The 25,293-nt window shown below is 33.8% G+C and overlaps 4 protein-coding genes across 5 annotated transcripts; 2 read left to right on the top strand and 2 right to left on the bottom strand.

Annotated features, from left to right (window-relative positions):
* Positions 1 to 6,129: 6,129 nt before the first annotated feature.
* ACS12 (1-amino-cyclopropane-1-carboxylate synthase 12) lies at positions 6,130 to 10,892 on the top strand. 2 transcript variants are annotated; one of them, XR_016025316.1, is made up of 5 exons: positions 6,130 to 6,696; positions 6,785 to 6,919; positions 7,894 to 8,054; positions 8,246 to 9,521; positions 9,839 to 10,892. XR_016025316.1 is itself a non-coding variant. In XM_018117467.2 (4 exons), exons 1-4 carry the CDS (start codon positions 6,244 to 6,246, stop codon positions 9,099 to 9,101), a joined length of 1,605 nt encoding a protein of 534 aa, XP_017972956.2. In that variant the 5' UTR covers positions 6,130 to 6,243; the 3' UTR covers positions 9,102 to 9,646. The 2 variants fall into 2 exon arrangements, 1 of the variants encoding a protein (XP_017972956.2); XM_018117467.2 differs by lacking the exon at positions 9,839 to 10,892 and having other exon boundaries at positions 8,246 to 9,646.
* LOC18605425 (hydroxyproline-rich glycoprotein family protein) lies at positions 9,395 to 10,603 on the bottom strand. The gene is made up of 2 exons (XM_018117543.2): positions 9,767 to 10,603; positions 9,395 to 9,502 (listed from the first exon to the last, which is right to left on the bottom strand). Exons 1-2 carry the CDS (start codon positions 10,598 to 10,600, stop codon positions 9,395 to 9,397), a joined length of 942 nt encoding a protein of 313 aa, XP_017973032.2. The 5' UTR covers positions 10,601 to 10,603.
* Positions 10,893 to 11,313: 421 nt separating the features above from the next.
* Positions 11,314 to 11,799, top strand: LOC18605423 (zinc finger A20 and AN1 domain-containing stress-associated protein 1-like). The gene has a single exon (XM_018117581.2). It carries the CDS (start codon positions 11,314 to 11,316, stop codon positions 11,797 to 11,799), a length of 486 nt encoding a protein of 161 aa, XP_017973070.2.
* Positions 11,800 to 16,159: 4,360 nt separating this feature from the next.
* LOC18605422 (protein PSK SIMULATOR 1) lies at positions 16,160 to 18,083 on the bottom strand. Its single transcript, XM_007038418.3, has one exon. The coding sequence runs from the start codon at positions 17,780 to 17,782 to the stop codon at positions 16,373 to 16,375; it is 1,410 nt and encodes a 469-aa protein (XP_007038480.1). The 5' UTR covers positions 17,783 to 18,083; the 3' UTR covers positions 16,160 to 16,372.
* Positions 18,084 to 25,293: the final 7,210 nt, after the last annotated feature.

Here is a 25,293-nt window from a genome sequence, read left to right as displayed (position 1 = left end):
AAGAATCTGCTTCAGGGCTCTCAGCGTAAAACAGTTTTACTATAGTGGGGGTACAAAAATGCAAAAATCTCGAATCTATGCGTTTCTATGCTCTATCTGTTTGCAAGATTTTGATTTACTATGTTCTTCACAATCAGATTAAGATCTCAACTAAAATTTTATTTTTTTAGTTGGAGGGCAGCCACGTATATGGCCTGCCTTTGGCCAATGAAATGATAGAGCACGCTCCTCGGAATTCAAAATACAAACAAGGCTAACTAAATTAGTACAATCCAACGATATTGTTAGACAAGGTTGTGCACATTAGCTGGTTCATGTCAACAATGGTGACGGTGAGTCGGTGACCTTCTTTTTCCAACCTCAGATCCAAATCTATTGGCTACAAGATTTTCATTTTTCATTGGTTATATAGTATACCCAATTCCTTAAGGCGCGCGTTTGACATCTCTTCCTGGTTTTGTTATCTGTTTTCGTAAATTTTTGTTTTAAACTTTGAAAGCATAAAACATTTTAAGTAAAAGTAATATTTTTACATGATGAAATGAAAAACTTAAAATTGTTGCAAACATAAAAAATTCAATACAAAACACTAAATTTTAAGAACTAAATAAAAATAACAATGTATTCAATAAACAAATTTTATAATATTAAAATAATATTACCTAATAAAAATATTGAATTATATGATATTAATTGTTATTCTATAATATTAAATGATATTAATAAAGTTATTATAGTATTATATATTATCTATACATGATTAATATTAATGAATTATGAATTCATTAATAAATATTAAAAAAATTCAGTATCTTAATATTATTTTAATTAACTTATAATTTTTATTATAAAAATATACATGAATATTATTTTTTATATAGGGATACTGTTCACTTGTTTCCAAAAACATTGAAAGTAAAAAATTTTTGCTTCCAACAATTTTAGAAATTTTGTTTTTATTTAAAAAAATGGAAAACAAAATTGTATTACTAAACATGCTTTCTGTTTTTGTTTTCAAAAAAATTCAAAAGGCAAACAAAATATGATGGAAATGGCAAACACCGTCTTAGTTTTTTCACCAAAATTTTATTTTAAATTTACGTTAAATAGCTAAACAAAGTTTATTAGCTAGGCTACGCCTACGAATATAGTTTTGACCAATAAATGAAGAGAGGATTTATGATGAAATAGCTGTACACGTAAGCATAAATTATCATTACTTTGTAGTTAAAACCAGGGCAACCCTCAGTGTAAAGGTTTCCGACAGATGGAGGAAAACAGTTAGCTAATACCAAATATAGCGGCAAGCCGTGCATTAATGGCAGTTAAATGATATTTTGACTTTTGTTAATTCTTCCTGGCTTTAATGGAGCTTGATCAAATTCTCCTCCGATTGCTGAACTTGCATCCCCAATTGATGGAGAAAGAAGAGCGAAAGAATTTGTATCGAATCGATCGATGCTGCATAAACATGAGTGCTTCTGAAGAATACAAGCAATCCGTCATGGGAAATGAAAGCGCCTTCACTACTCCCTTTCTTGCTAACGCAGCTTTTCGTTGAATGCCTTCTTGCACTTATCGTCAAGCCTTTACGCTAGCCTTGAATTGTAATCCACAATGTCATAAGTCAATCTTGTATCGGATTATGATAAGGTAAAATTATCTGTGAGATTGAATTTTTTACATTTATAAAAAAAATATATATTTTTTAAATAATGTAATGGCTCATGATGACAGTTTTAAAAATACTTATTAAATCTTTAAAGAGAAAAAACTTTAAAAAAAAAATGTTATCATTTCAAGCGTTATAATAGTTATTGATAGAACACTTGTAAAATCTAATAAATTATTTATAAAATGTGAATAGTCAACAGATTATTGGGTTATTTTTACTGATAAAGATATGTTTGTAGTGAACCATCTAAGATTGTCTCTATAGCATGACGATAGCGTATCTTGGTCAATTTATAATTAATTTTATATTAATAAAATATTATTTTTTTTTATAGTTCAGTGGTTGTATATAAGGCATTTGGTATGTCTTTTGATTTTTATGCAGATTCCTTTAATATAATTTGTTGTTATTATTGATGTTTGATAAGATATAATCGAATATTTACTGACTTGACTGAAAACGTTCATTTAAATATCACATAAATTATCGCATATTTAGACTAAAAAACGTAATTCGTGACACACAACATCATGCGTACAATAATTAAAAATTAAAAATTTCATGTACTGATCAATGCTTTAACAAAGCATCCATAATAATCAAAGAAATTATCATTTGCCTCTTTAAAATTTTGAGAAGATAAACAATGCAATCACAATGGTATCCCGTCAATCAAATGGATATTTGTAGTCTAGCGAATGACGACTGAAAGCTGATGGTAGAAGGACAAATGGCAACTCTAATTTTGCTGATATGAACTATAATGTATTGATGAATGCACCGTGTTCCGTAGGTATATAATATTGGTTGACCGAGGGATCGGCTCGAAACGCTTTGACTCAGGATTCAGCTTGTCGGGGAAGTTTACGCGACAAATTACCGTGCTATTTATAGCGGGTCCAGATGACAGATCTAGAACGCATGAGCGTATGCTTGGAGGATGTCTGGGCAATGGGCATGCACCTGAGTGTAACTACTTTTTGCTTAATGATATTGAAAGCTAGGTTCACCAATTATCTTTACTGAATTTATTTATTAGTACTTATGTCGAGTCGGACTACAATTACAAATAGGTGTAGCTAATTAAAACAATTTAAAACTCCAGCTATCAAATAATCCTTAACATACAAAAATTAATAATATTAATTAAAGGAAAAGAACAAAGAGAATAACATAATTTTTATGAAAATTAAGCATTTACATTTAAATTCTTGAGTAAAAAATATTAATCATTAAGATATTTTAAAATAAATATTATAATAAAAATTAGTCATTTAAACATTAGTTTAATAAATAATAACAAGAATAAAAATAATTTATTAAATATTTTTCAGTTGTTAATTTCCACTATAATTATTTTTATCTTTATTATTATTTATTTATAAATTAAATTATAAATCATAAAATACTTTTAACTCAATAATATAAATTTAAATGTTTAATTTTCATAAAAATTGTATTTATTTTAATTTAATTAACTTGTTATGTTAAATTACATACATTTACGTTAATATTTTGATAATACTTGTTTTACCTTTATAATTTTTTATATTAATTCTTACAGATTTATATCAAATTTTTTTAGTTGCTAATTTTCACTTTAATTATTTTATCCTTATTATTATAATAAAAATGTGCAACCTATAAAATACTTTTAGCTTGATAATATAAATTTGAACGCTTAATTTTCACAAAAATTATATTTATTTTTGACTTAACTATCTTATTACGTTAAATTACACAAATTTACGTCAATATTTTAACAATGTTTGTTCCACTTTTATAATTTTTTACATTAATTGTTACAAGATTAAGTCAAGGTTTTTCAATTAATAATTTTTAACATAATTATTTTTATCTTTATTATTATTCATTTATAAATTAAAATTTTTAAATTAATAAATACTTTTAACTCGGTAATATAAATGTAAATATTTAATTTTCACAAAAATTATATTTATTTTCACTTAATTGACTTATTACGTTAAATTTAACATATTGACATCAACACGTAAATATTGACATAAATGTGCGAGATTTAACGTAATAAGTCAATTAGGTCAAAATAAATATAATTTTTGTCAAAATTAAATATTTAAATTTATATTATCGAGTTAAAAGTATTTAATGGTTTACAAATTTTAATTTATAAAGAAATAATAAGTATAAAAATAATTATAGTGAAAATTAGCAACTAAAAAACTTTAATGTAACCCTGTAAGGATTAACATACAAAATTATAAAAGTGGGATGAGTATTGTTAAAATATAGACGTAAATGTGTGAGAGTTAATATGACAAATTAATTAAATCAAAATAAATATAATCTTTTAAAAAATTAAATATTTATATTTATATTCTTGAGTTAAAAGTATTTAACAATTTAAAAATTTTAATTTATAAAAGAATAATAATAAATATAAAAATAATTACTGTAAGACTTTGATAAATTAATAACTTCGATTAAATAATATTTTTGATGGATCCCGACTTGGGATCAACGTGTTAAATTAATAATTCACTAAATTTATAAGATAATATATTTTTAAAAAAATACATAGGTCCCAGTTAATATATAAATTCATAATCTTCTTATACATCAAAATTATATATATACGTGACTCAATTAAGAGGCTTTTCTAAAATATAATTTTAATGTTATTTGTTTTTTTTTTTTTTGAAATTTATGTCTTTTTGAACCTCATCTTTAACTTTGCTTAATGCGTTAAGAAGTTATAGTGTAGTGTTCTCGTATTGCAAGAGAAAATTATGTAATATGATTATTACTTCTAGGTGCAATTTGGATTTTTTATGTTGTATTCACTTAATGCTTTACGTATTTCATTTGTATTGTTGATTTCTTTACACTTTTGATATGAGAAGTTATTGTATTTAATTTTACCGTTCGTGATACTATATGTTTTTTTTATAAATATTTTTGATTGACTTATGTTCGTGAAGCATATTAACTAAGTGTACATCGAATGTAATCTTAGTTTATACTTAGTTTGTTGTAAAAATGGATAGATTCATACCTTGTATTTAATAAGACTAATTATATTTGTGAACTTGTTTTGATTAAACAAATACACAGAATAATGATAATTTATAATTCGTTAATTAAATAATATTCATATAATCACAATACACAACACATATATATAAATTCAATGTTTTGAAAAAAAAGAATATCTTGATAAATTAATAAATTATTAATTTATTGATTAATTAATAAAAATATTCATGATTCAAAGGATATTAATTTATATAGGTTTTACTGTATAGTGAAAATTAACAATTGAACAATCTTAACATAAACTTATAAGAATTAACGTAAAAAATTATAAAGGTGGATAAGTATTGTTAAAATATTGATATAAATGTGTGAGATTTAACGTAATAAGTTATAATAATAAGTTTAATTAAATTAAATAAGTTAAATATAATGTTAGTATTAAAAAATAATATTTTTATATTTTAAAGTAAAAAATATAATAAAAATTAAAATTGATTAATACTTAAAATAAAATAGATAAATTTAAAAATTACCTATACTCTTAACATAAAATGAATTAGTTTAAAAATTAATTATGTTGTCTATCTGTTAACTTGTTAAATAGATTTTTATTATTTGTTAAAATTATATTAATTGATCTTACAGGAAAATTAATCTTACGTTACAATTCGGTGTGTTAGTTTGCATTAAGTTATTGTCATTACCATATCACCTTGTAAAGATTATTTTTATTTTTTTTTACATTTTTCTCTAGGTTCCTACCTAATAAACATATACTTATGAATCAACTCAAAGGATATGCTTTCTTTAAAGGGACTTATAAGAAGATACTAATTTCATTTTCACTTTACTTAAAACCTATTACTCCTCATAATATATTCTACTTAGCTTCTTGCTTTAGATAAGACATTTTTAAGGTTCATAAATTTTCCTCAGATATTTATGGATTTACATGAAAAATATTAGAAAAGTAATTTTTTTTTTGTTTACATTTTTCTCTAGGTTCCTACCTAATAAAAGTATACTTATGAATCAACTCAAAGTATATGCTTTCTTTAAAGGGACTCATAAGAAGATACTAATTTCATTTTCACTTTACCTAAAACCTATAACTCCTCATAATACATTCTACTTAGCTTCTTGCTTTAGATAAGACATTTTCAAGGTTCATAAATTATCTTCAGATATTTATGGATTTACAACAAAAGATTAGAAAAGTAACAATAAATACTCCCTTTTTTTAAGTCTAATTAATGATATTCACGCATTTCATACAATTATAATTTAAAAAACTAATGGGGTGCAGGTAGGGACCTCATCGTAAACTCAGACCACCTCAACAAAGATGTCTAAACCACCAAATCGGCAAAGCTCATCCTACGGCCTACTCTGCCTCTTTTTGTCACCAACGGCTCTAAACTCACGTGACCACTTTTCTCTTAGATAATTTTATTTTTTCTGATTAGTACTATCATTCCCTCCCTGGCTTTGCCAACCGCCATCACTTGCCCAACCTTCACTCTTTCTTCTCAACTTCTCCTCTCCGGCAGGTCATGACCCTGACCCGCTCCATCCAACACCGCAACCCTAAGCCTGAAGTTCAATCCCGAAAGCCCTCCGGAGCAACCGCCATGCGCCTCATAGTACCTCTCCAAGGCGTGGTCCAAGGAAGAGGAGGCCTAATCTTCGGCTCTCTTATCCCATGCGCTCTCTTCTACTTCCTTCAACTCTACCTCAAACGTCACCGTTCTCCCAACTCTCAGTCCAGTCCTTCTTCCCCCTCCACGTCGTCATCCAACCTGGCGGAGATGACGAGAACCTCTTCGCGCTCCAATCTTTTGTCACGCGGCTCGATTGGACCGGTTCGGATATCTTCTCGGGCGAGTTCCATTGCAAAACCGAACGACTCGCCGTATTATGTCGGGTTGGATAAGGCTTCTGAGGATCCGTATGACAGAATAGGTAACCCGGATGGGGTTATCCAGCTCGGCTTGTCAGAGAATAGGGTAAGCATTTCTTTTTAACATGGTTTCATTGTGTGGTTTATGTTAATTCTAATTGCTTGTTTATTTTTCTGTTTTAAAATTTTTCCAGCTGTGTTTTGATTTAATTGAGAAATGGATGTTGGAGAACTTGAGGGATTCGATAATGGGAAGAGAGGGCGGTGATTTGAGCATTAGTGGGATTGCAACTTACCAGCCTTTTGATGGAACAATGGAACTCAAACTGGTAATTTAGACATCTCTATAGTATTCTGTACCTTTTTTTTTTTGTTTATTGGTTTAGTTGAATGTTTAACTGGACAATTAGTTTATGTAAGTATATGTGCAGTCAATTTCTAGATATTATTATATATTGAATTGTTTTTTTCTAGATTTATGTTGGAAGCTCTGGATATGTTACTTTCTAAGACAAGTAAATATAAATGCATAATTTTTCTTACCAGGAATCTTTATGAAGTTGTAATTTTGAATCTTCTATCTGAATTCATTTTTCGAATTGTTGCCTTTTGGAATGAATTTTGATATTTGGTGCTAATGTATTTATTTTCAGTCAGTGGTTGAAAATGTTATCAATCTCAAGTTAAAAAATTCATGGGGTACAAATTGTGAGAAACATTTTGCATATCAACTTTAGGGAGAAAAGAGAGGTTAAAATGTGTAGAGGGATAAAAATTTTCTTTTTTTGTGTTTTTTTATCGTTATCATATATAAAGGCACACATTAAAATGAATAAATTTAATTGGTTTAAGACAAGATGTTATATAGTGGTTTAAGACAAAGCTTAGGAATCGGAGATGCTTCGTTTGAGACAGTTTCTTAGTTAAGCTTTTACCAGTGAATGCTGTCAAAAAGCTTTTGATTATGGGGCTACTCTTCTTACCTAATCTTTTTGTTTTGGAACTGTGAGATGCATGGTTGCAAACTGAAGATTTTCGTTTATATTTTCACACTGCGTAGACTGTTGAGTGTTTATATAGTAGAGCTAACTTTCATCACTTTTTGTCCACATTTATTCATATTGGTGGTGGAGATTAAGACTTGGAACAATGATGGATGCAGTATGCTTTTGTAGTTATCCTTTCGACTATCAAGTTTAGCGACAATTTTGTTATACATAAAGAATTAGATGGTAATGCAATAGGAATGCGTTTGAGACAGTCTGGTGTTATTTCTTTTTAATCTGTTATTGGGATTTTGCAGGCTATGGCAGGTTTTATGTCTCGTGTTATGGGAGGAGCTGTCTCATTTGAACCATTGCAGATGGTTTTAACAGCGGGTGCGACTCCTGCAATTGAGACATTATGCTTCTGCTTGGCAGATCATGGGAATGCATTTCTTGTTCCGACACCTTATTATCCTGGGTAACTATTTGACCTTCATTCCAAGACTTTATATGATTACAAATATACACTTTTCCCAACAGATTCACCCCCCCCCCCCCCCCCCCCCCCCCCCCCCCCCCCCTTCCCAAACACACACACATATGCAAGGTAATGTAAGAAAGAAAGGAAAAATGATGGTGCTATTGGATTAATTAGAAAATGGTCTACAGTTTTGACAGGGATGTGAAATGGCGAACAGGAGTGGAGCTAATACCCGTCCATTGTCGCAGCACAGACAATTTCATGTTAACTATCAGTGCACTGGATCAAGCTTTCAACCAGACAAGGAAACGAGGAACAAAAATTCGGGGAATTCTCCTTTCAAACCCTGCAAATCCTGTTGGCAATCTACTTTCTCGGGAGATGCTTTACGAGCTTTTGGACTTTGCTCGAGAGAAGAACATCCATATTATATCAGATGAAATATTTGCAGGGTCTATGTATGGCAAAGAGGAGTTTGTCAGCATGGCTGAAGTTCTTGACTCAGAGGATTCTGATAAAAGCAGGGTTCATATAGTGTATGGGCTATCAAAGGACCTCTCTCTCCCAGGATTTAGGGTTGGAATGATCTATTCATTTAATGAGAATGTTTTAGCTGCTGCTAGAAAATTAACTAGGTTTTCTTCTATTTCTGCTCCAACCCAAAGGTTACTAGTTTCAATGCTGTCGGATACAAGATTCATTGAGGAATACATTGAGACCAATAAAAAGAGGATACAAAATATGCATGATTTGTTTGTGGCTGGTCTGCAAGAGTTAGGTATTAATTGTGCAGATAGCTCTGCTGGCTTGTATTGTTGGGCTGATATGAGCAAATTAACCCCCACTTACAGCGAGAAAGGTGAACTTGAGCTATGGGATATGCTATTGAATGTGGCTAAGATCAATGTAACTCCTGGCTCAGCTTGCCACTGCATAGAACCAGGATGGTTCCGGTGTTGTTTTACTGCCTTAGCTCCGGAGGACATTCCTGTCGTTATGGGGCGGATTCGAGAAGTTGCTGAAATCTGTACGCAATCCACTTGAAAATACTATAAATCACATTTGAGCTATTTGCTTTGATCACTGGTAGGATTTCTCTGTCATAGATATTTCTTTTGCAACTAAACGAGGGTGCGGGCATGCACAATATCTAAGTTGGATCTTCAACACAGATTTGTCTCCGTTGATGTTCTTGCAGCTTAATAATAACATTGATACATTCCAGGCTTGTAAATTATTTACATCCTAATTTTCTGAAGCCAGAAACTGATTTGGAAGCTTCTTGATGTACTGATTTTAGGGTTGTATTGAACAGCAAAGCCAATTGGGCCCCTCTTCTACAAGAATTTCAGTCTTGGTTGGAACTTCTTCCATTGCAATCCTTCAATCAGTTTGATGCCAGTTCCAAAGATGCAGCATCCGGGAGCTCTTTCCTTCAGAAATTCCTGTCATAGTTTCATTCAGGCAAGAGTAGAATGTTATTAGTAGATGGTTAGAATTACAACTTTTTGTTTCTATGGTAGTGCCAAAAGGTGATAATATTGGTTTTTTGGACAAAAGAAATGAAAGAAGATAATTTGAAATGCAAATTTTTGCTCTTTTAGTTTAATGAAAAGCAGTTTTGTTCTAGACATACTTCCTAGTTGTTCTATAGCGGCTTAGTCAGGCAATAGTAATGGTGAAACATGGAGCAGGAAATTTAGAATTACCATTGATAGATGCTGCTCTGGCATTAGAACAGCCTTTCTTTGATAACTCATCCTCCTGCTCATCATTATCAGCTCTCCAAGTGTTGCTGGCCTCCTTATGACAACAGTGTTATTACTCTCACGATCAAAATCATTTTGAGTCTGAGATCCCTGGTGGTTGGGGTACCTGGCCTTTTCAAGGAAACCAGAATTAGGTGGAAGCAATGGAAACAGGCATTCCAGGAAAGAAGCTCCCACAAGGCTTGAAGTGCCAGTTGCATAGCTGCTTGTACTACTTTCAGTTTCCGAAGCTGGCGAGGAAGGTGTTTCTGGATGGTCACTGCTATTATCTGCATGGTAAGTTTTCTGCACTGGAACAGCAGTGCAAATCGCTGTTGATGCTACAAGGCAATTCGCTAGGAGGGATGGAGCTGAGCTAAAGGAATCATCTGTCTCAAAACCAAATGTTTCAAGATCCATTTCAGGCACCACGTCTTGTTCATCACTGCCATCACCTCGGTCATCATTGTTGTCGTAGCCATTAAAATAGGCTGGAGTGTATACTGGACGTGGAGGTAGAGTCATGAGATTTGCTGATAGGGGCACGGCTGCTGGTTCTACTGGAGGCTGGGAGAACCTGGGCAATGGTGTACCGGGCTTTTCCTCCCAATTAAAGGGAACTGAGGCTATAAGCTTGATTGGAGTTCGAGGTGGTAAAGTTGGTGTAACTGAAGAAACCCCTGGTTTCCAATCTTTCTTTGCTATTCCCGGCCTCACTTCCCAAAGGAATGGAACTGAAGGTGGCAACCTCGTTTTCCTTTTGTTAGAATGCTCTGTGGGTTCCTTCTCTGCCATTCTGAAATAGCTCCAATGGTCCCTTGTGCGTTCGTCTTTGTGCACAATATTTTCCTATATATTGTTGGTGCTAAGTGGATTAGAAGAGTTTGCTGCAAACCAAACCTCCGAACTGCACCATTCCTGAGCTTGAAAAGGTTAGGCTCACCTGCTCCCACTCTACCTTGCGTCGAAGAGAGATTTGAGAATTGAGAGCACCTTAATTTTGGATTTGGTAGGTCAAACCACGCTCAACGTGGTCGTGACTAAATTTACTTAGCATTATGAGCAAATAGTGACTTCTTTTCAGTTATGTGGTTTAATACATTAATTTAAGAAATAAGGTGAAAGGTGGCCAAAAATGGTAATCACGAAAATAGAAAGTTTAAAAAAAACCCAAAAGAAAGATGGGCTCGGAGAACTTGGGGCATAAATGGGCCGGTCAGAGCTTGGACTAATTTCAATGGACCAACCCGGCCTTTTGCATGTAACTTTTTAGTCTTTCATCATGAGTTTTCTACGTTATGAAAGAGAAAATCCTTAAAAACTTTTAGTCCGCGTTAATTAGCGAGGCATTCGATGCGAAGAACACTTTTGTTATTCCGCTACTACTATATAAAGCCATGCATCCTCCCAATCCCTAATGAAATCTCAATAGCTTCAAGATTCACCGCAGGGGAGAGAACCTACAAAAGCTTTGACTAATTTAAGAAATAGAAAAGAAAATAGACGAGATGGAGTCAGTAGAAAGCATGGATCGAAAACTCTGCGCCAAGGCGTGCAGCTTCAATGGATCAGCACAGAGAAACAATCTGTGCTCCCAATGCTACAAAGATTTTCTAGTAGGAGAGTTCCAAAACCACAACCCAATAGGGGAACCTTTGATCCCAACAACAGATCAACCTCTCAACTCTTGTTTTACGGTTCCTCCTTACTCGGTGTCTCATGTTAATAATAGTAATGGCAGCGTTGGCTTTACCTTTGGTTGGACTAATAATTCTGGTGGTGCTAGTTTGGCAAGCACAAAGAACAGGTGCAACAGCCGCAACAAGCGGGTTGGACTAACTGGGTTTACATGTAGGTGTGGGAATCTGTTCTGTGGAAAACACAGATACCCTGAAGAACATGAATGTTGTGTTGATCTAAAGGCAATTGGTCGCGAGGCTTTGGTCAAGGAAAACCCAGATTGCAAAGGTGGTAAATTGCAGTTTAGGATTTAGTTTATGTGCTTCATATCTAATGTGTGGGTGTGTTCTCTGTGTGTACTCTGATTTTTTTTTTTCTAATAGTCGGGCCAGACAACCTGGTTAGTTATCCCCTTCCGTTCTCTTAACCCCTAATCGGATTTTCGATGAAAGCAAGAGTTGAGTATTAGGCATTACTACTGGAGTTTAGGGATACTGTGATACTAGCACTTGCCAAGGATCAGATGGAGAACTCTGTCTTCTGTAATGCCACTTTCTTGCATGATCAAAACTTACTTGGAGATTATGAATTTAGTCGGGTAATTATGTTTTGGTCAGTCCTTGCATACTTTTTGTCTCCAAATAAGGGAGAGGTTGGCGTATCGTAGGTGCACATATACTTTCCAGGGAGTACTCTGTCCTTTCGGTGAAAGCAAGAGTCGAGTCTTATGCATTACTACTGGAGTTTAGGAATACTGTATTACTAGATTGAAGTGTATGGAGCTTTAACAATTGCTAAGAATCAGATGGAGAACTCTGTCTTTTCCAATGCTACTTTCTTGCATGACCAAAACTTACTTGGAGATTATGGATTTAGTTCGGGAATTATGTTTTGGTCAGTCCTTACATACTTTTTTGTCTCCAAATAAGGGAGAGTTGGCATATCGTAGGTGCACTTGCACTTTGCAGGGAGAACTCTGTCCTTCCCTGTCTTGCATTAGATCAAAATTTACTGGGTCTTGGTTGAGGATTTTGCTGGGGAATTATGTTTTGGTCAGTCCTTTTATCGTTTGATGAGTCTAGGTCTTCCAGGTAAAGGTGAGTTGGCATATCAGTATGTGCACTATGCACATATACTTTGCAGTTCGCACATTCAAAGTACACATTAACTATCAAAACATGCACAGACACGCACATCAAGTAGTTAGTCGTTCTCAAGTAATTCTGATGGATGTGGAAATTGCATGTCTGCCAGTCACTGCTATTATGGAAAGTTTAGAGTTTAAGGTTATTGTTTTGGTTGGTCATTCTCCCTTTGTCTTTAAAATGGATATTAGATTTATAAGTTATAGCTGTCTCTGTGCTCGAGTCTCATGAATGTTTAATTCCCAGCCCTTTGTTAGAAGTTTAGAATATTGTTATCTTTTTGATTTATGGAGGAGATAGAAATGACTTCTTTACCATAGTGTACATACATATGTCTAACTTAGATTTTAGTGGCCTCATATGGCCTTCTCCGTCAATGGGGTTAGGAGACGGGAGGATTGCTTTCATTGTGTAACCTGACTATTGAGTCTCAAAAATAAAGGGTAAAATATCTTAATATTTTTAAATTTTGATTAAAATTATATAAAAATTTATTAATTTAAAAAATAGACACTTTACTTTAAAAAATATCTATTGTTAGAGTTCAACTATTAATCAAACGTTAAAATTTCTATTAGTTTGTTAACGTGATAATATTTTTTTTACAATTTTACATTCGAATATGTCAAAAATTACAACATTATATAAATTTTTATTTTTAATTTTTTTTTTTTTTAAATAAAACTACCTACTTTCTCCAGCCAGATTCGATCGGATATGGCTGGAGAATCACACTCCCTCAAGGGAGCTCCGGAGCTCCCCTCTAAGGGAGTTGTCGCGCTCCCTTCAAAGGGGGCTGTTGTGATCTCCTTTGGTGGCGATCTGGTGCTCCTCGACGTCGAGGAGTGTCAGATTTGACCACAAGGTGGCTGGTTGGCTTAAGGAAGTACGGTCGGCCAGTCAAATTGTTTTAAAAAAATTGAGAGAAAGAAAAAAAAAGTATTTTAGTTTTTTTTTTTTTCTACTAACGGTTTTAAGGCATTTGGATTTGAGTGTTCATTTTTCAAATTAATAGATCTTTGTGTATTTTTGTCAAAACTTAAGGGTATCTAAATATTTTACCTTAGAAATAATTATTGTCTTTATCTTTCTATTTATGGGAGAGAGGGCACATACTCATTGTGTAACTTGGTTTCTGATTAATAAACTTGTAATATTATTTTAACATTTTATATTTTAAAATAAATATTCGTCTGCTTTAGTAATTTGCGTATATTCATGCACCATGCCCCCTCCCCCCACCAAAAAAAAAAAAAGTAAAAAAAAGGAAAGAAAATAGATATAATTGATAAGTTGGAATTATTTAACCAAGATCAAGCAACAGGTTGAGGTGAGGCAGGTGGATTTCTTGCGTGGCCTTCCACAGGCTTCACCTAGCCACCTTAACAGATGTTTCCCTCATATCTGCCTTGCCTTGACAGTTGACATTAGCAATCAACTTCAGTACTTACATTCATCATGTGGTAAGAAGTTGAAGAATTGAATTATTACAATTTTATCCGTACCTTTTTTTTTTTTTTGGGTTGCTTCGTTGGGTGTTTCTGAGGGCTGGCTTTAGTTCAGGACCATACAGTTACCGATTTAGCTAGTAACTGGGTCCTGGACTCTATTCTTTTGTCAATGTGATGGGTTTTATGGGCTTTTTATGAACCCACAAGGCCTGTTGGGTGCATATCTGGTGGTACAGAGCCTGCTTAGCCTGTCAATCCCACCAACATGTTACTCAAAATCTACTTAATCCATTTTCATTTTAAAGCGTGTTTTGGGCAAAAGGTCATCACTTATTTCTTCCTTAGCGACTACCATGACATGCATCCATCTGGCTTTCCCTGGAATTAGGTCCATTAAAAACAAGAGCTAAGAGAAATTTAGTCCAATTCTCAGCCTTAGAGCATATGGCAATGGCATTCTGTTCGGATCTGGTCTAAAATTATATGTTTATTATATATGAGCATCCTCAGCCACTTGGCACTGATTTGTGAGTTTCCAACCTTACATGAAAAACTCTTTTTCTTTTCTTGGTTATAAAAACCACAACTAGAGATGGTTGTGTGAAACTATGCACCAACATTCCTCGTTAGCATGGCGTCGTTGTCACGATGCTACTAGAGCCTAGCTGCAAGTTGCAATTCCTTGAAAGTCGCTTTTCCCACAATTAGAGGTTGAGGGGGAATCACATTGTGAACAATACTTCTTGAAGGGAAAAAAAAAATCTTCATTATTATCAATGGCTTCTATTTCTTTCCCTACCACCTTTGCTTCTGTGTTCCCCCTGATTGGTGTTCATCGGCTAAAATATATATCACAGATCCATATGCATCAGGGTCTGAACCCCTTACATTATTCTGCATGCCTGTTCTGCATATGCTTCTCATTTTTCACGCACTCCCATTGTATTTCACATAAAATCCTAATTCATGAAGATCAGATAAATTTGATTCCTACTCTTCCAAAGGGTGAGGATCAAGCCTCTTATTTAAATCCCTTATATTCCAACAGGACACGCCGGCTGGCTTGGAAAAATTTTATTAAAGTAAGAAAAGAATTCATGAGGGGTGGGGCAAATGTATTCATAAGATGCGCATCACATCCTCATCTCTCTTCAGTACAATCTTTGGGATATTATTATTAGAAACCAATGTTTTGTAGAAGAAAGGTGTACAGGGGCCCCTAGAGGAGACAAAAGGGAGAGAAAAGGTGGGAACATTTACGAGAAAAACTGAATCTTAATTAGGCATTTGTGAAGCTATGAGCTGTATAACCAACAAACGAAAATATAAAGTATGCTTAACAAACTAAAAAAGACATGAACAAAATGGATAGCAAGAGTGGAGGAGTTTGTCTTTGTGCTAAGATTATCCTTCACGATAAAATTAAAAAACCTAACTGGCGTTTTTCCTTTTATAGCTACATAATATTCCAACTAGGCTTCAAAGTACTTGAGCTTGAATACTCTAATTAGATGACGAATGACACACCAAATGCTTTGCTAAACTCTGCCGAACTAAATACCCAAAATTTCTGCCTTTTGAGTAATTGTTATATTTTAAAAAAAAGACCGAAAATCTTAGTTGTAATGTGTCCATCACAGATATATAGCAAGAATATTGACTCCGGCGGCCTAGCTCTACAATATCTATGTACTATATATATATATATATAAAACGAGTCAAGTGATACGATGACGAAATAGTATTACAGAGATTCCATGTGGCCATTGAAGCACAATATATATATATATAAACATGTAACATCGCAAATGAGTAGGGCCATTCCCAATCTCGGTCTAACAGCTAGCTGCTCGCCTGCTAGGCTGCTCCTATTTGTTTATATCTGAAATATGGCCTTTAGAGAAAATCTGATCAACAGCAAGTTCATTAAATAATTGACGAAATGAACTAGTCTATTAGCTATAACGAATCTGGATCCGGTGGTTGTAATAACAAGAAGAAAGCAAAACAATATATGTAGTAGGACTTAAAATAAGAGGAATATTTTCACATGACTATAAGCCATGAATGAAAGGCCATGCAATAATATTCTGAAATTTTACTCATCAGTTCATGTCATTTACATACATCTATATTATACCATATACAGATCAGGGGTTAGAACTGCAAAACAAACCCTTGAAAGATCTGAAACTCCAGTTCAATCTAAAAGAAACCATGATAAAAATTGCAGAAAAACAAAATTAAAAGCCCAAAAAGGAAGAAACAAGAAATTAAGCCCATCCCTCTCCTCAGCTGGAACTTTGCAAATTCAACAACCCATTAAAGTTGCTGCACTCAAACAAGGCCTTTGCAGTCATTTCCCTTTCGAATCTCCAAATGTAATTCAAACCTACCAGCAGCTCGGTGATGGCTGCTTCTGTCTTCTCTTTATTTGCAAAGAATAGAGTTTGCAGGAGAAGAACATTTGTTTTAGGCAGCAAATTCTGCTGCTCAAAGCTCCTTTCACTTTGCCATTTGATCATGTTGTGTGCCAACGGTGATAACCAAGCCAAGATCCTTCCCAAAGCTGTTCTCCATTCTCCGGCGAGCACTGGATCACTCGCTGAGAATCCTACTCCTTTTAGTCTAGCCCTTAGAGACGATCTTATACTGCTTGGAAGCATGGAATAAAGATCATCTCTTGCATCAACGCCAACCAATTGTGGTGACTTGATCATTTTCTCCATAATGATAATTAAATTCGCATAGTGTAAAGCTAAAGCTGCAGCACCTAACGTACTTGGTGGAGGCTTCAGTAGCTTTGAGTTCGACTCGAAAAACCTGACAGCCAAGTCTTTCTTTTCTTCAGGTTTAGAACTCTTCAATGGCCCCGATACAAAATTATAAGCGTTAGGGTTTTCAGTTGGATGGACTGTTGCAGAAGCTGACAGGCATCGAGGTAAAGAAGGTGGATAGCCATGGCCAATCCCGAAAACAAGATTGATCCTTCCCAAAATAGTGAAAATCGATCTCACAAGCATGGAAACAACCATGTCAAAGCTTCTGTTCCATAAAGATCTCTCTTTTAAACACTTAACCTCTTGTCTTTGCCAGAAAAGCTTTTGCTGTAGATCAATAATCTTTTGCTCTTTGATTGAAGACTCGTACTCTTTACACTGAAAGGACTTTCTCAAACTGTTCTCAATTGTCGATAACTCCTCAATTTCTTTATACAAAGTCGCCGTAATGGTCACGTACCTGTCCATCTTCTTGTTTTTAGCTTCCATATCTTTGGAACTCAAAACCCAGCCATGACTATCGTGGCCCGAGTTGGCAAACTCATCAAACCACCGATCAAAACATTGAAGATTCGAATCCTGGCATCGCTTGCTTATCCTGGAAATAGATTTCGCGACCAGCCTGACGTTTTCAGCCATTTCTGCACAGGCCAGCCCCAACAGGAAAGACTCATCGTTCGAAACAATTTTGCGGACTCCTTCAAGAGATATCGATTCATCACGAAGACGAATTATGCTCTTGTCTGAAAGAGAATTCCAAAGATGGAGAAGCTTTGACATAAGTCCAGCGATTTCAAAGGATAAAACTCCAACGTTGGCTTTATGCTTTGAAGCTTTTGAGTTGGGTATTGAAGATCTTGCAGTATCCAGGCTGTTGGATATCGTTTTTTTCACTTTTATCAGCCAAGTTTCGAGAGCCATGAATTTGTTTTTTGGCAAAGAAAGAAACAATCAAAGATCAAACTGAAACGAATGAAAAGCAAAGCCTTGGAGGAAAATTTTAAAGGAGAAATTGGATTGAGAGAGAAATAATTGAAGAGTGGAGTTCACAGAGATAAGGATAATGCCTAATGGAAAGAGAGAAAGCTTGGAAATTTTGCAGATGTGAGGCTCGTGGGATGTTGAGGCCATTATACAAATAGCAATAGCATTACAAACAGTTTTAATTTTTTTTTTCATTAAAAAAAAAGGGGGAAGAGTTGAAGAGGAGTTCCATTACAGTAAGATGCACTGACAGAGCGTGAACAATGGGTTAGTTGGAGTTTTTTGTTTGTCTTCTTCTTGTTTAAACTGCAGTGGCCTTAAGAGCGCGTGGACAAGGATTCGTGTTGTCAGATTTATTGTAAAATAAACTGAATTTTGTGGGTTTAATTCGATTTAATCAAATCAAATGATATAATATCTCAGTTTCGCAAAAGAAACTTTTTCTGGTCTGTTTGGAAGCCAAGAAACACTTTTTCTTAGATGCTGTTTTTTTCTACAGTGAAGCAAGGCCATATCATTATTGGCCTTTTCCTTTTTGCATTTTATAAGCGTCATCTTTTTCTTATTAGTTGGTTTGTTTTTGTGCCTATTACTAATTGTTGGCCCAACACCTTTATCACAAGAGTAACACACAGCAGGCAGCCATCCCCCTCTGATTTGGAAATTCTCATTCAGAAACTATTTTGGCTCATGAGTTGTATATAACTTATTTTGACTGCTTCCCATTGATTTCATGTCCCCTTCTCCCTTAAAAGTGATGGGCTACATTTTTAAAGATGCTTCTTTTCAGAATTTTTTTTTTTGTAATCTTAATTGCCTCCAATTTATTTGTTAATTCCTTGATCATTTACAAAGAACATGCCATGACTCATCCTGAGCATCCCAAGTGAGCACTTATGCATATAAAATAATTAGTAAAAAGAAGAGAGAGTTATCTCCTCTCTTGTAACAGCAGGCAATTGCAATGGCTATGGTAAATGTTGGAAAGACTATTACTTGAAGTAGGTCAATAGCCAATCAAATCTATCTATATTATTTTGCAACTTTCCAATTAGGTTTGATATATATCAATGTCATTTGACAGTTGCCTACCCTATCTCATAAATTTACTTTATTAAACCATTTTTCCTCCTAATTAATGAAACTCTAAGATTTATTACTTCATTCAGACCATAGGGTTTTCATATTTGTATACTTTATTTTTTAGATTTTAATTAAATGCTACGAGAATATATGCTTTTTGGCTTTTGCACATGAATACAAGACAAGAGAAGTTAGTAGTAATAATCTTAAAAGTTTAAGGGCGGTGTGATAGAAGCCTTAGCATTGCTATTGTTTAGATTAGCACATGCAATTAATGGATTAAAATTAAGAGCCTTAACCAAACAAACCACATCTGACCTCGAATTTACAAGTCCCAAATTCTTCTCCACTTTTAGACAAAGTATGTATAGCCGAAACATTGCAATAGTGCATAATAGCTTGTTTTCTGTCATATTTCTTTTTTTTTTTTCAAAATTATTAATTTTTTAATAATAAATATTTAATTTAATAATAAATATATGTATTTTGTGTTAAAAAATTATCTTATATTAATTAATGAAGAAACTGGCGTACATATTCATTGAGAGAAAATTCAAACAAATAATATTGAGATCTCAAAACGTTAAGTTTATTGCTTGAGGCTGGAACTAGCTTTAACACCAATTAATTAATTACTCATGTGTTTATAGTAGTATCAAGCAATGACAAATCACCTGACTAAAGATATAGGCACATAGGAGAAAGAGGCAAAGCTAGTGGTATAGCGCAGAAAATCTGACTCGACTGTATCGAGGAGAGGCCATGCTTGGAGATTAAGGAAAGGGCAGGCAATTAGGAGAGCAGTGCACACTTGACGTTGACCAGGACCGAATAAGAGTTGACTAATTGGAAGCAGAGCTGATGATGATGATGATGGTATATATAGTACTACATATTGGTTGGTTCCATACCTCTATGAAATCATAAGCATAAGATTTGTGAAGAAAAATGATTAAAAAAAATTAGTAACATTTATATATTTTTGGGTGGTGCGAGTATAAAGAGAAAATAAATTAAATAAAAAAAAACAAAACCCCACTTACTCATTCACGTCACATGGCTAGTGGGAATAGTTTTTGGGTTGGTGAATTTGTGTGTGTGGGGGTCATCAGTCATCAAATACTCAGAGGGCTGAGGGGGGAGAATGTGAGATTTGACAATTGACCTTTCCATAGAATTCGTGTGAGAAGGTTTTTACTTTGATCTTTCTTTCTTTCTTTCTTTCTTTATTTAACCTTTGCCTTTCTTTTGCCTACCAACGGAAGGGCAGTGAAGGCTATCCTTTGTTTACTTGTCGGAAAATGAATAGGCTACCACCCTACATTTCCAGGCCTTGATAAAAGTGCCTCCCCAAACCATCACCCCCCACACTCCCAGTTGTTTTCTTTATTCCCTTTTGTCCCTTCTGTCACAATTAACATTCACAGTCCCAAGTTGTGTTATATTTCTATTTTCTTTTCCTTCTCACACATATAACAATGCTCATATTCAAAAGTAAGAGAGCGATGGGTGGGCACTGCTACAAGAACACAACTACTTTGCATCCCATTGCTTTTAATTTGAAATGCTCAAAACCTTTAAAAATTCTTTTATGAATTATCATCATAAAGAAATTCAATAATATTCGTCCATATTTTTTGTTAAAATTCAATCATGTTCTTTGATTTTTCAGCTACAACCATGTAAAAGAATAGAAAAGAAAAAAAAAAAGGAAAAGATAAACTATATAATATATACATGTAGTACTTATATGATTGCCTTTTTGTTAGTCTTTTTGACTTTAATTTTTTGGGTTGGGAAAGATATTGGTGTTGTCCGGAGGCAACGGGATTTGCATTGATTAAAAGAAAACGATCTATGCATGTTTCAGTAGACAGCTCTTCAGGGATTGTTGGGGAGGGAAGCCTCCCCCCATTTTGTTAACATGCTGAATTGCAGACATTTGTCACACCATTAATGGCTGGGTTCCAACATATAGATCCAATAGAAATTAATCAAAGCTTAGATTTTATAAAGAATGTTATCCAAACAGCTATTTCGTTATTCTAACCCGGGATTTTGTCCTCATTACAAGTATAACCATAGTTTTCTGTTAATTATAAGTGTTTGGCTTGTAAAGAAAGGCAAAAATATGCTTGGATTGAGATTTATAGATTAAAAAAGAAAGAAAGTTTACAAAGTAGATGGAAGCGACATTGTCTTTGTCTTTTTGGATGAAATGCAATGAACCAAATGCTTAAGTCTCCAAGTTCCAGGAGGATCGTAGATTCATTCACTGTCGATTACGTTTGACCATGAGACCAATGCAACATTTACTTAATATATATTAATAGACCACGATCTAGCAGTACAATCCGTGAATTCATTTCAGATCATTGACTTTTTATTAAATAAATTAAGATTGATGCTCAAATAAATTCTTAAACTATTTAAAAAATATTTAAATAAGTTTTTATTTTTTTATTATATTCAGTCAAGCTCTTTTATTTTTATTTTGAGTTAAATAAATTTTTATAATTAATAATTGATTAATTATATTAATCAAAATATCACTTATTTATATTCACATAGCACTGACATGAGATTGATGTAGAAAGTGAAAACTATCATATGTTATTGTCATCATGCTAAATCAATATATCATGTCATCATCAATTATGTTACATTAACATGCTATATTATCATCAATTATAATATCTTAACATATTAACTTAACATCACGTGATATAAAATGATAAATAACATTTTGATTAAAGAACAATCATTAATCATAAAAATTTATTTGATTCAAAATAAAAGTATAAAAACTTATTTGATTAAAAATAAAATTACAAGGACTTATTTGACTCAAAATAAAAATTTAATAACTTAATTGAACGTAATAAAATTATTTGGTTTCTTGTTCTCAAGTGAATATTTAAACTAATACATTAACTTCAAACCCCAAAATCTATATATTATAAGGAGTTGAATCCAGCTTGAAGCTCTCTCTCTCTCTTTTTCTTTTCTCTCTTAATTGTTTGGTAAAATTACATGATGAAGCTGTAGGGTTTTGGAAAGTTTGTGAAAATGCTTTGGACTGGAATTGTGGGCTAAAAAGGTTGTTTTAAATAAAAAACACTAATTGAAAAGCTTTTTGAACCATGCGTGGTAATGGGAGTACATGGGTGGCTAGCATGCCAGCACGCTGGCTAGCTCCGGTGCGGCCACGCGGTCCGGCTGTCACTCAACACGAAATCATGAGTTATAAGGCCAAAGATGCTCTGAAGTTGCTAAGTGTGTTGCCAAAATCCACAAATCATGGTGTGATGCCATCATCCATATTACAAGCGTGGGTGATGATTCCACTTAACATATAGTCTTCCACTTTCTTCCAAAGTGAAAAAAAAAAAACACCCAAAAAAGGGAGAGGAGCAACATCAATGCGATGGAGACACCCCTGAAAAGGGGTATGCTTAAGCCAATGCAAGAGGTTAATTAACCTAAATTAGTTGGGTCATTGAGGTAAGGTTAATTATGGTTAATGTCTAAAGAAGAGTGGCTAGTTGTTATTATACAAGCATTTTGAAGCACAATTATACGTTTTTGGGTCAAAGATAGTGCACTTGATGGAGAGCATTCCATGATATATATACAAACTAAGAAGTCATAAATCTTTCAAGTACAATTATTAAGGTTAGAGAAATTAATTATATGCTCTAATGCGAATCTGTGGTGCTATAATTACCCATAAAAAATTTTCATGTAAATCGTTTACAGTGCTTGTTGACTTACTGCAAGTTGCGGTTAATAAATAACATATAATGACTACATTCTGAGAAAATGCATGGGTGCAAATGTAAACATATTTTGAAGGTATACCATCATGCATGCATTATTGTTTGTCCAATTACTTCTTAAATTAGCATGGAAGTGTCAATATTTTTTTATCAAAATAATAATTATAATTAAGTAATTAAAAATTACAATCACAATTTAAGAATTCTCGACATAATCATTACAAGCAAGATAAAAAATCAATCAATGAACTAAACAAATGATAAACTTACGTAAAATTTGATCAAATTCACATATAATAAAACATGAATTTGAAATTTAAAATTTTGAATTCTTCTAATTGATAATTACCATCGAGTTTAAATATATGCATAGAGTAAAAGTAATTGTAAATATATAGCTATCGAAAAATCCAATCATTTCAAAATCATTTTTGGGTTATGGTGTGCTGAGAAATTTTGTCTTCTCTTTGAAGGAAATGATCAAAATTTTTTGGGTTTTTCAGTTGTAAATATATAAATTAATTAGTGCTTGGGAATCTGCATGGACTTTGGTTCTCGGTGGCCTCCTTTTGAACACTGAATCTGTGAAGAATTTAATGATGCATGAATATACTTGTTTTCTATACAAACTTCTAATATGGGAAATAGTCAACCACCTTCCTAAGGAAACATCAAGGGACTACATCAACATTTTCGTTGTTTTAGAGTTTAGACACTACCAAGCACCAACCAATTCGTTTTATTGATTACATAAGTATATGTATCCTGAAAGGGAAAAAACCTAGTAGATGTGCAATATTTAGGCAAGAAAAGAATGATCTGGAACTCTTCATAGTGCCTTCTGGAATTATTTTAAAGATAGAAAGAGATTGAAAGGAAAAAGTCCAAACTCCTCCACGGCATTACATTGTCATGCATTGGTATGCATAGTCAACTAGCTCGATGACATATGGTAAGTTCGTTCCCTTTCACCGACAACGAGTTGTGAACATAATCGCACCTTGTTATATAGTGCGTGATCACAAATATACAGGAACTGTTTTTCTTACGACTTGTTGCTTGTAAAGAAATTAGCTTTCAAGGAAAATAAAAACTCATCTTACATGTGATCCTGCCCGCATTTTCGACAGACATTGACCATGCCCTTCCTCCCACTTGAAAAGGAGCAAATTTCCGAGAGCTTAAAGATAAAATCAACAAGGACTGTTGGACTTGTTGGTGGGTCTAAACCTATACCACTTATTGCCAAAATGGAATCCCATCTCATGATCATCGAAATCAATGGACTAGATATTAATTTGGCTCACCCAACCGGTCGAGTCCACCCGGGTCAGACCATGGCTAGGACCCATTTGAAGACTTTCTTTGAACGCATAAACGAGGAAATGAAAGGCTCTCTTTGGCCTCTTGTTGATGGGGGACCTAATTGTAAGTGTGCATTAGCAAGATCCCACTAAGAGTGCTTTTGGAAAATTAGCCTTTAAGTTCTAATACAAGAGAATCCCATCACCCTCCAAAAAGAAGAAAATAAAAAAAAGAAAAGGAAAAAGAGAAAACGCATATGATAAAAACAAAATAGAAAACGTTTAGAATAATATTGGTAATGAGAGTAGACAGAAGAAGGGGTCTCATTGATCAGAAATGAAGGAGCATGGTTCCACTTTTGCAGGACATTCCGTAAAGAAAATGGTCCCATAACCAAACACTTTAGAAACATCTGTTAAGAGATGATGCTCTCTTTCACTCCCCTTTGCCTTGCGCCCTTGCACCTCAATTGATGAACTATGTGCACGTGTGTCATCATCATTGTACGTACGTGGTAGACCGAATTATTTACCCACACGCACGTGCATGAGGCCCAGGCCCATCTTCGTACATGGCAGTAAAATAGTAAAATCTATTCTGTGGCTGGCTCTGGGGCAGATTAAAGTCAAGCTAAGCTGTGGGGTGGGATTGATTGATCTGCCCTAATGGAGGTTGAGCTTTCGAGTCTTTTCGGGCAGAAAAGTCTTCAATTCCATCCTGTTACTAAATCAAAGCAATTAATTATTGTAGGTGTAATGTAATGGGTTGAGTCATCAGTGCCTAAACTTAATTAAGGTATCATATATAGTAATCATGTGATGATTGAAGTCATACATGTGTTCCACAATTATTTCAGATTCTCTAAGCAAGACCCCGTTTAATAATTACATTATCTGAAAAATGTCTCCCATCATGTCGAACTCTTGGGTCTTCTAATTTTCTTCTTTTTGTTATGCCATCTCCGTACAAACAGTTTCAACCTCATTCCTTGCTTTTCAGCTGCAATTGAATGTGCAACTAAAATCCATGCTAACATTGTACGTCTTCCTTGTACATATTGAGAGAAAGGAAGATTAGAACTCAACATTTTGAATAAGAGATACGTGATGTTTGAAATGGGCAAAGACTTATAAGCAACAAAGTTTTAAGTTTTTAGGTACCACTTTTTTTAAAGGCATTTTTAGGTATCATTTGTTCACCCTATTGTTTTGACTAGCCCAACTGATGTGATTCTATTGAACAACCGAAGATCGAGTTGGCTCTATGGTCATTATAAATTCG

This window comes from Theobroma cacao, chromosome 3 (genome assembly GCF_053813885.1).
Source record: "Theobroma cacao isolate CCN51 chromosome 3, ASM5381388v1, whole genome shotgun sequence".
In the NCBI taxonomy this organism is placed as follows: Eukaryota; Viridiplantae; Streptophyta; class Magnoliopsida; order Malvales; family Malvaceae; genus Theobroma; species Theobroma cacao.
This window is presented reverse-complemented; position numbering and strand designations above follow the sequence as displayed.